General features: G+C 44.0%; 2 protein-coding genes across 2 annotated transcripts in view; both read left to right on the top strand.

Moving 5' to 3' along the window:
• Positions 1–2124: 2124 nt before the first annotated feature.
• PEX11A (peroxisomal biogenesis factor 11 alpha) lies at positions 2125–7239 on the top strand. Its single transcript, XM_004709879.2, has 3 exons — positions 2125–2229; positions 4514–4629; positions 6463–7239. Exons 1-3 carry the CDS (start codon positions 2174–2176, stop codon positions 7023–7025), a joined length of 735 nt encoding a protein of 244 aa, XP_004709936.1. The 5' UTR covers positions 2125–2173; the 3' UTR covers positions 7026–7239.
• The window catches only part of PLIN1 (perilipin 1), a 28587-nt gene continuing 19587 nt past the window's right edge, over positions 2149–11148 (top strand). Inside the window, exon 1 of the mRNA XM_004709878.2 lies at positions 2149–2229. The gene's annotated coding sequence lies outside the window, so the exon portion shown is untranslated. The remainder of the gene's footprint in view (positions 2230–11148) is intronic.

Raw genomic sequence — 11148 nt, 5'->3', positions numbered from 1 at the left:
CAATGAATGTACAAATGTGCTTTACACAATTGATGTATGTATGGATTGTGATAAGAGTTGTATGAGCCCCTAATAAAACGATTAAAAAAATTAAAGTTTATGTTTCATATGAAAATCTTCACTTGAATAATGACAACAGTTTTATTTTTAAGTGTCCCAACCTGACACCATAAGCATATTTCAACAGGTGAATGGGTAATGGGCTACGATATAGCCATATAGTGGACTACTACTTAGCAATAATAATGTACAAACAGCAGATAGGTACAATATGGATAAAACTCAAATGCCTTGTATTTAGTGAAAGAAATCAAATACAAATAGCTATATACGTACTATAAGATTAAGTTGACATATTCTAGAAAAGAATCATAAGTATGAAAAACAGCTTACATAATTGTGCTGTTTCCTCGACTCCATCCCTAGCTGACTAAGTTCAATATTCAACAAATGCATACTGAGTTCAATATTGTCCTACCCTAGGTCACTTGCAGGGACTTCCATTGCCCACAAAATGAATAAATAAATACATGAGGTCAAGGAGATCTACTTCGAGTGCCCCTTCTAGAGTCTAGAATATGTTCAGGGTATCTATACCCCTGAGATTCTCTGTCTAAATGACCACAGAACCTCCATGAGCACCTCCAGGCTGCCCTGAGGGCAGAACCAGTTGTCAGTGAGAGAACTTCCAGAGGGGAAGGGTAGCCACGGCATGGCTTTTTTTAGAGGCATGCATAGCATTTGGATGTGGTCTGCTGTATCCTTGTATGAAAGGTCAGAACAGGAAGAGAAGGGGGAAGGGGAGGACAGGAGGTTCAACTCTCCCCACAGCACCACATTTCAGTGTTGCTCAAGGAGTCCAAGAATTCTGAAAGTAACCCTGGCCTTCTAGATCATTTCAAAGGTATCTTTGTCAAGGTAGCAGAACAGAACATAACCTTAGTCATGTATTTGCTTGAGCTACAACTTTTAAGCCGTAAAGCAAGTGATGTGTGGGTCTCCAGCTATATCCTCTTACCCCCAGGGCTGCAAGTGTTAGGGCAGGCTTGACCAAGGAAATAAAGATTACAAAACTCAGTGATCTTACGCTCAAAGGTCCATTTTCTAAAATGACTGCTAAGTGATGGTGGGTCACCACAGCTGAACAAACGTCTAGGGGTGTAGATTTGTTAGGTAGGCTAGCGTAGGGCTGGGGAATGTCCAGTAATGCATGCCCAGAGGGCCAAGCTATGGGAACAAAGGAGTGGCACACTGCACATGCCCAGAGGCTCCGGTTTCCCACCGGTAGGCATGGGTGGGCGTGAACCTGAATTGGCCCACCTAGGCCAGGTGAATTCAATTCAGCCAATGGGGTCGATCAGGGGTCATCCACCACGCCTCCCCGTGGAATCCTTGAAAAGGCAGGAGCCCAGAGAACTTGGGCAGAACTTTGGGAGACTGGGTGACACCAAGCAGCTTCCAAGCAGGCTGCATGTTCGGGAGGAGTCCTATCGGTGCCTGTGTGAACCTGAAACTTCTTCTAATGCTCATAAAACTCACTTGGATCACGAACCAGGCTTCAGCGTGAATTCCTTCTCACGTGTAGCCAAGGACATAGGTATATCTAGCTCCAGAGAGATCTAACAGATTCACTATACATAATTTTTGTTTTGACCACCACACATAAGTTGTTCATATTGACCCTTTTAGGATTTCCTTGGGTAAAAAAGTCTTCAATAACCCTACCAGAAAATTATCACATTTTACTCAGCCCGCACGCTAGGAGTACACGACGCTAAGCGACTTGTCCCTGTGAGAACCGTTGGTTTCCCAGGATCTGGAAACAGAGGGATGCTCATGGAAGGATTATTCCCACCACGCAGAGACTCAAGGAAGCTGTCGAGCTGGGCAGATCCCTTGGGAATTCCACCCGGGATTCCATCCCATTCGGGATTCCTTGGCATCTCTTCGTGTAGACTGGAGTGAACCCAGGGGAAAAGGCGGGTCAGGGAGAGTGAAGGGCAAGGCTTCGCTTACCTGCCCTGGCGGCTGGGCGTCTCCCTAGTAACTACCACTTCCGGTCCCGACCGGAAGCCCGCGCAGTCGCTCCGCCCGAGGTGCGCGCGCCCCGGCGGGAACCCAGAGACGGAGTCCTCCGGTCCACCTGTGCGGGCGCGCCTTTGGCCCGGGCCCGATGGACGTCTTCACTCACTTCAGCCAGCAGACCCAAGGCCGGGAGCGGCTCTTCAGGTGAGTCGGGTGCTGGCGGCCTCTCCGCCCCGGCTCCGGGCAAGAAGGGAGTGGAAGCCGCCCGGACGCCGCGAGCCGCCGCGGAGGGACTTTGGTTCCCGAGCCCCGCCGCCCCCTCCATTCAGGGGGCAGGGCCCCCGCGCGCGAGCCCCGTGCCTAGCACCCCGACTTCCTCGAACCGCCGAGCCTGGCACCCACCGGCCGACGTTTCCTGCCCAGGGAAGACTCGCTTCTCCCGCGCCACAGTCTCCCGAAGCCTTCCCTTCTTTTTAAAAGAGGGAGCTTTTCGCTAGCGATTGATGGCCAGGGCTCTGCACCCTCTGGTGGCTTCAGTTTCCCCTTGGAACACGATCCTTTGTGGGATAATAGACATATTTTTTTATCTTCCATCATTTTTCGATCCTGCCCCATTACAATAAATTGCAAAACATCCTAGGAGGGTTTCAGACAGAGCGCACTGCCCCTACTTGCCGGACTACTTCGAATATTAAACAGGGATTGTGTTGTTAATACCACGCATGTGGTTGATTTTTGCTCAGAAAGTAAAAACAACAACGTCAGTTACAGTTTAACTTTCTTTAGCAGCTCTTCCAAACCTTCTGCGTGTGCGAGTGCTTTAACACAGAGACCAATTAACATCGGCCCTGTAATAAGTTGGAAGCCGCGCATTACTCTCAATGCTTTTTTTCTTCTTTTTCTTCCTTTTTAAAAAAAATGTCGATACTTCTTACAACTATTTCACCTTTATCACAACTCTGTGAGGTAGAATTTTGAATTATCCCCATTTCATAGATGGTGAAACTGAGGCAGAAGGAAGCTAAGAGTGTACTAAGTTTAAGAGCAGAGGTTCAGGCCCACACATTGCAGCTACAGTGCTCACTTCTTAACTACCACGCCCTACTCAGGAGTTTTGCATCCACTTACAAAATGGTTCTCTTATGTGCAATTTTCTATAAAATAGTATACCTCAAATGTACCTTGTAAAGTTTGCCAAAGCGTTTAGAGTGTACTTAATTCAGCAAGGTAGGAGGTCATTAGCATCTCCCAGCCCTCTTGCTGATCCCCCTAAACAAATTGACATTTAGAAAATGCCTGGTGTTTGGATCCACGCCTAGTCTAGACCATAGTGGAGAGAGGAAGATTTATTGACATGGCCAGCTTGAGTTCCCCTCACCAGAAAGCATGACAGAGAGACTGACTGACTTTGCTTCTGATCCTTGTATTCCCCTTTTGCTTTATTCCCAACCACAAATTCACCATGTGGGAGAAATGTTCCACCTTTTTCTTGGTATTGAGTGTAGAGTATAATGAGGTTCAAATGAGGGGAGGAGGAAGCAGCAACTTCTTTATTCTGTAGACTGTCAAGTGCATTTGGCTGTTTGATAGAAAATTTCTCATTTATTACATTTCTGTCAGTAAAGCAGTTACTCACAGGTCTGACAATAATCACTTTAAAAAGATTGTTTTGATCGGAGGAGCAACCCCAGTGCAGTTGAGTTTATTTCAACTCTTAACAACCGTATAGGGCAGAAGAGGGGCTTTTGATACTGTAAAGCTTTAGGGAAGTAGACCACCATCTCCTTCTCCTGCACAGCAGCTGGTGAGTTCAAGCCTTTCGGTGAGCATTGGAGAGCTTTGACCACTCCACCATCCGTCCCCACATTTGAAGATCTAAAACCCCATACCAGTCCACTGCCCCTGAGTGCTTATTAAACAGGAGCTTATTTATATTTTATATTAAATAGTAGTTAGTTTTGAAAGACAGATATTAGATATACTAGTGTGTATCTGGTCCTTTCATTTGTCAAAAATTAAACCGTTTTCAGACTGTGCTTTTCATTTGATTCTGGTTCAAGTTTGTATCTTCATATAGGTAGTAGGTTAACTTTGGTTAAAAAAAGGTTCATTGTAAAGTCTGGAAATTATCCTACCCTGAATAAAATTATTCTACCTCGTTCCCAACCAGCACACACCTAATTTCCAATGACAATTTCATTAATAAAAGAATGGATTTTGCAGATTTAGATGAGGGAGATTTTTGTTTAACTTCCCACTTGGACTACATCGTTTCTCTGCCAGCAGAAAGGGCGTTCCTGCAGAGTTCTGTTGCATTCCCTTTGTGTCACATTCCCTTCACTGGCCTGTGGACTCGTGTGGAGAACTCTCTTCTAAGAGCTGCTTCTGTCTCAGAAGCTTTGCTTTAGTAAGACGTGTTTCTCTTTCCTGTCCTTCATGAATCAAGTTTTAATTTGTAAATCATTCTCATTTTTCTTTTCCATTTCAGAGCCACTCAGTACACATGCATGTTACTTAGATATATGTTAGAGCCTAAAGCTGGCAAAGACAAGTTGGTCATGAAACTCAAGAAACTGGAGTCCAGTGTGAGCACTGGCCGTAAATGTAAGTACCGTCTCTTGAGGGACAGTGACTTGGTTTAGAATCAGTGCTCGGTCTCAGCCCCTGTGGCCTCAAGAAATACTTCCGCAGTCGTGAGTTTCTGGTCAATCAAGTTTATTCATGAAATCAATATGTAAGGCTGCCCTCCTGGAATGACAGGCCAACAAGGTTGGATGTTTGTCTGCACACCAGGCACAAATGCTCTCCTACATTCAGAGGTGAAGCTAAACCAAGTCTTTCTGTGTAATCATAAGCACTGGGACTAACAGTGCATGAGTTCACCTTTCGTTTGTAGAATCACAGATATTTTGACAAGCTCAAACATGATGATCTGGCTCCTGAGAGCTCTTGGTGTGCTGAGTCCTGGATCACCTGCTTTTTCCTCTTAAGTGGGAGTGCTAGAGAAAATGGATGAGTGAGTAGATTTTATTAGGCTATTTGTGTGATAGTTTCAGTTGAAGTGAAGTCAGTGTTGTATTCTCATTTAATTCACTCATAATAAATCATACTGGGATAGCGCATGCTTTTATTACGAATACTATGCCCTGGGGCGGGGGGGAGGAGAATACTATGCCTGATCATTTATTATTATTTTTTGATCAACTATTTTTGAGCACCACGCAGTATAGGTTTATCGTCTCAAACTTTATGGGAGAAAGAAGGTGACCGGGTACAAAGCATAAGAAATGTAGTGTCAAGTCTAGTCCAGCGTAAAGGAAAGTAAAGGCGTTTGGGAGGAGGTAGACCTGAAAAGAAAGAGTATGTCTCAGGGTGGTTTCTTCCAGTGAAGACTCAGGAGTTCAGAGCAAGCCGTTGTTTTGGAGGCTCAATGAGGAAAGTAGCTTGACAGAAGACTGAGATTGTCGAAAAAGGAGCGCTTGGTGAGCAGTTCTGGATCACATTAAAGGCCAACATTCATTTGATTTGAGATTCTTTAGTATGTTAGAGTTCAAAGTCCTGCAGAGGTCCCTAGTTGCAGAAGCCCATAAAGGGCTTATTCAGTCACAAAGTCAGTGAATAGAAGTGCAGTTATGGGAACTCAGGAATAGCCATGACTTACACTGTTTTGTGTTATTTTTATAAGATCATATCAGACATTCTCCTGAAATCTTAGGTTTCCTGAGGAAGCTACTTGCTGAATATAAGGGGTAGTCCTTTCAGGTGAGGAACCTCTGAATCCCTTATGAGATTTAAGGCTATGACTCAGTCATTCTCAGTTGACACTTGAAAAATATTTGTTGAGTGATGCATCCCTAATTGATTGAATTACATACCCACCTAAGGACATGCTATTGCAAGGGTTATTTAATTCAATTAGGAGTCATGTATAACAGTGTCTCAAATTGCCTCATCTACTAAAACCTGTCATCTCTACTTTGTGTGGAGTTTGGACCAGAGAAATGGCAAAGTGAAAATGGTTTTTTTTAGCACCTTTCTCTGGAAACGAATAGAACTGTAAGACAGGGAATGCTCCAGGAGAATGTTTCACCTGGAGTTCATGCTCTCTGGGCACCTTCCTTCCTTCCTTCTCGAGAACTGTAGCTGGCGGTACTCAGATGTTATAACAGTCCACATTCATTATTGGCCTTCCTGGAGTTGGGTGTAAGGTGTTCCCTGGAATGAGGAGGTGAATTTTAAGATTCACTGCCCTTTGTGCCTTCCAGGATCACTTTAGATGTCTTGAACACACTGTAGAATCCATCTCCTTTCTTGGGCAAAGACTGAGTCTCAGACAAAAAGCCAGTGCTGACCTCTCACCCAGATGCAGGGGTGGATTCTGCCTTTCCATTGTGTACTAATGAAGTAACTGTTAACCATTGTGGGTTCTTCTTGCAGGGTTCAGACTAGGAAATGTGGTACATGCTGTACAGGCGACTCAGCAGAGCATTCATGTCACTGACCTGGTGCCCCGCTTATGCCTGACATTAGCCAACTTAAACCGTGTGGTTTATTCCGTCTGTGATACCATCCTCTGGGTGAGAAGTGTAGGGCTCGCCTCTGGCATCAACAAAGAAAAATGGCGAGTGTGGGCTGCCCGCCACTACTACTATTCTCTGCTGCTGAGCCTGGTCAGGGATCTGTATGAAATCTCCCTGCAGATGGGACAGGTGGCACGTGACCGGGCCAAGGAGAAGTCTCAGGAACTTCTTGGGCACAGTGTGGCTGATGAGGAACCAGAATGGCTCCAGTCCTTTCTCCATCTCTTATTCCAGTCCCTGAAGAGACATCCTCCCTTGCTCCTGGACACAATGAAGAACCTTGGTGATATTCTAAACCCTTTGGACCGGCTAGGCATCTATAAGTCCAATCCTGGCATCATTGGCTTCGGAGGCCTTGTATCATCTATAGCAGGCATCATCTTGGTGGCATATCCTCAGATGAGACTGAAGACCCACTAGGACAAGATTAGCACCTGCTTCAGAAGGTGACCTAGTAGAGTGGACATTTGCATTCATCACAGACCGTGTCATACTGAGCTTAAGGACTTGTTCATGCATTTAGCAACCTGTGGTGTGAGAAGTGGGTCCAGGGTTGAAGATGGGGGGTTTGGGTGGGACATGAAGGTATATGGAAAGAAACCCAATCAGACAAATAAACACTAATATTCATTAACTTTTGGGTTGTTGGGATGAGTGGTTTTGCACAATTCTAGTAGGCGTGGTGCTCAGCACTCTTATATAGATCTAGAACAAGCCCCTTTTTTGCTGTGATCCAGGAAAAGTCATTTTCCTCCACCACAGATGCCAGTGGTAGAATGGAAGGGAGCTTGTTGGCCCTGCCATCACTGTACTCCCGTCCTTGCACTGCCCAGAAATAGAAAGCCCTGGGCATCTTCATGCTCTATAAATTGTATCTTTGGAAGAGGTCCTTTGGTAGTCAGTGAGTACACCAAATTCAGAAGCAGGCTATAAGCTATGACAGATAAGGAATCTGAGGTGGGAGAAATTGAAGTGGTTTACATTAAAGGCCAGTATCTCCGTTCTGACTTATAACCCAGTGTTCTTTCGGCCTCTGGTTGAGCAGAAGGGTAAGAATCTCCTGGGGCCTGTTTTATGCCTTTTACCCACCCCAAATTTGGAGCCTCCGTTAGCCAGTGATTTATCTTCCATTCTACAAAAACTAAAACCATAATTAACTTACCAGCTAAATTGTTTTGATCAGAATCCTATAATGGTTTGTACAATTTTATATTAAATGTCACCTGGATTGACCCAGTTAAAAAAATTATAACTACTAAATCTAGTATCATAATTTTAAATCAGACTCCAGGGGAGGTGGGAAAGAATAATAAAGAGCCAGGGAAGAGGACTCTTGCTACAGCAGCAGTTCTCAACCTGTGGGTCGGGACCCCTTTGGGGGTCAAGCGACCCTTTTATGGGGGTCACCCGATTCATAACAGTAGCAAAATTACAATGAAAATAATTTTATGATTGGGGGTCACTACAACATGAGGTGCTGTATTAAAGAGTCACGGCATTAGGAAGGTTGAGAACCACTGTGCTAGAGTATTACATGGATGCTAGTCTGAGTGTTGAATTATTTGTGATTACAGGTCTGTATTTCGGGAAGTGAGGTAGAGAAATAGGATACCGTTAAGTTGAAGGTCTGTGTCTGTCCTACCAAATACAGCCATCTCACGTATCTGAATGGAAATGAGAAAATGTGAACTAAATAAATTGTGGTGGAAGTTAAAAACAAGGCAAGTTTTTGGTGCTGTGTTTTTAAAATTTGTCCATCAAGACAGAGATTTGAGAAAGAATGTTTTAGGAATTTTAAGAGAAATGTACTATAGCAGGGCAAATAAAAAAATTAACCATTTTAACATTTTCTGGGTCCTCCTCTGTAATAATTATATCTAATAAATTTCTAGACAAAATGAACTCCTTGTATTTGTGAATTTGTCTTGGGAATGGAGAAGCAATCCAGCAGATAATCCTTAATCTGATTCTACACAGATGGAAGACTTTGCTCTGATAAAGGGAGTTCTGATGAAGAAAGGTTTATTTAGAGGTAGAGCCTTGGGGTTGAAAGGAATCTGGAGTGATCTCATGCAGACCACTCCCCCATAAGGATCCTCTGCAGCAGCCTGTCCATGATTGCCGGACTTCTGCCTGGAGGAGTCTGCTCTGAAGTGTGGTGGCAATTTTAGGTGAACTCCATCTTGGCACTTGTGTTCCCCCTGCAAGTTGGGATGGGTGGTGGGGAGTTTGGGAAATGCCGCCACCTCTGTCTAGCATTTGGTACGTTCCTTCCTGTGTATCTTTTCCTCTCTCACCAACCCTTCCCAGCCCAGCTTTCACTAAAGATTAAAAGGAGCAAAGAAGCCCCTGCTAGTTGTCCAGACCAGCAGACTCCCAACTGAACATCGTTGCCTGAGAAAGTGTTCTTTAGCAGTAGATGTTCGAGTGCAGTCTTGATTCTGGGGCTTTGCCTTGTGAGCAGGGTGGTCAGGGCCCGTGTTCAGGGGCAGGAGGAGGGCAAAGGCATAAGGAAAGGAGGCAGAGCGCTGTTCTTCCTGCCACTGGCTGCTTCCCTCTCCCTCAGGGACTCCTCTGGGGGCTTTCACCACTTCTCACCTCTCACCCACATTCCACACTCCCAGCGGAAGCTGCCAAAGGGTTGGCTTTGTCAGCAGAGCTTTCATGCCCAGTGCCCTATCCTCCCTCTGGCCCAAAGCCACTAACTGCTCCAAAGGCTTCAAGCTGCCCTTGAGCCCTGGTTTCTCTTCAGATTCACTCACAGGTCATTTGCCCAGAATCTTGGAGTCAGGGCAGCTAGTTAGGTCGCTTTCTCCTTCCCATCACCGTTTACACTTTGAAGAAAGGGTAGTTATGTTCTAAAATTGATTGTGGTATAGTTTTTTTAATGACAACTATTGAATCATGTGAATTATATGTCAATAAAGTTAAAAATAAAGGGCCAATTAGATGAATATTAAATCTACCACATATTTATTACTTATTTTGGGAGGTACCTGATTTGACTCCTCTTTTTAATTTTTTTTTTATTTTTTAGTGTGGTTATTTTTTTTAAAACATTTTATTAGGGGCTCATACAACTGTTATCGCAATCCATACACACATCAATTGTGTAAAGCGCACTTGTACATCATTCTCAAAACATTTTCTCTCCACTTAAACCCGTGACATTAGGTCCTCATTTTTCCCCTCCCTCCCTGCTCCCCCCTCCCTCACGAGCCCTTGATAGTTTATAAATTGGTATTTTGTTATATCTTGCCCTGTCTGACGTCTCCCTTCACCCACTTTTCTGTTGTCTGTCCCCCAGGGAGGTGGTCACATGTAGTTCCTTGTAATCGGTTCCCTCTTTCCTACCCATTCTCCCTTTACTCTCCCTGTTTCACCACTCACACCACTGGTCCTGTAGGGCTCATCCGCCCTGGATTCCCTGTATTTTCAGTTCCTATCTGTACCAGTGTACCTCCTCTGGTCTAGCCAGACTTGCAAGGTCGAATTCGAGTCATGGTAGCGGGAGCGGGGAGGAAACATTTAGGAACTAGAGGAAAGTTGTATTTCTCATCGTTGTTACATCGCACCCTGACTGGCTCATCTCCTCCCCGTTAATTAAGTCTTAATGGCATATAGTTCACATATATAATCCAATAGTTAATCATATTTAAAAGAGTTGTACTATCACCATCAATTTTAGAACATACTCTTGTATTCATGAGTATTAGAGCCCCCAGACTCCCCTGCTATGCTCCAAGAAAAGTTACTGTCTCTAGGATTCTGTATATTTCATATACAAAAGGCATACTACCCCAACAACAACAATAACGAAACAAAAACACCAATTGAACAGAGAATATTAAAAACTAGAACAAATTTTAAATAGGTCAAATGGGAGATCAGATGGTAAGGTGTTAAATTTTAACCCAACTGCATTTGCAACAATCCGCTTTTTAATGCACCCTGCATGATAGGACAGCTATTCACATCCCTAGTCTTTAGTCAGAGGGATTCACCAGAGGATTAATTCATGTATATGCCCCCCCTTTGTTTAAACTACTACAACTTTAAAATGGTTCAAAAATGAGATCAAATGATAAGGCAATTACATTTTAACCTAACTGCATCTGCCATAATCAACTTTACAATGTTCTCTGATAACAAGGCTATTCACCTCCCTCAGCTGTGCATTCACCAGAAGTTTAATCCATGTGTGGATGGTGCAAATGGATTTTGGACTTCCACAGTTATCCATAGCTTTCTGCAAACTGGGTGTTTACAATTTAAGCTCTGATACCATTTCCTCCATTGGATTTGGATTATATTATTTACAATCCTGGGCTCACGAGGATGATGTGTTTCTTCCATGTAGACTCACTCAGATGGCTGTTTGTTCGAAGGCAAACCTTTTAAGACTCCAGATACTATTGTTGCTGATAGCCGGGGACCATCTAGTTTCTTCACCACATTTTACTATATAGCACCCATATCTTCAATTATATCTTCAATTATATCTTCATGATGGCGAGTATCAAGCTGTGCCACGTCTTTTTTT

The sequence above is a fragment of the Echinops telfairi genome, unplaced genomic scaffold (assembly GCF_000313985.2).
Source record: "Echinops telfairi isolate 266 unplaced genomic scaffold, ASM31398v2 ScPeMD7_7409;HRSCAF=8447, whole genome shotgun sequence".
NCBI classification, from domain to species: domain Eukaryota; kingdom Metazoa; phylum Chordata; class Mammalia; order Afrosoricida; family Tenrecidae; genus Echinops; species Echinops telfairi.
This window is presented reverse-complemented; position numbering and strand designations above follow the sequence as displayed.

Excerpts from the sequence above, each read along its gene's own strand:
- PEX11A (XM_004709879.2), top strand. The coding sequence starts at position 2,174 with ATGGACGTCTTCACTCACTTCAGCCAGCAGACCCAAGGCCGGGAGCGG. Across the intron at positions 2,230-4,513 it reads GGCCGGGAGCGGCTCTTCAG|AGCCACTCAGTACACATGCA; the intron begins GTGAGTCGGGTG and ends TTTCCATTTCAG. Across the intron at positions 4,630-6,462 it reads TGTGAGCACTGGCCGTAAAT|GGTTCAGACTAGGAAATGTG; the intron begins GTAAGTACCGTC and ends TTCTTCTTGCAG.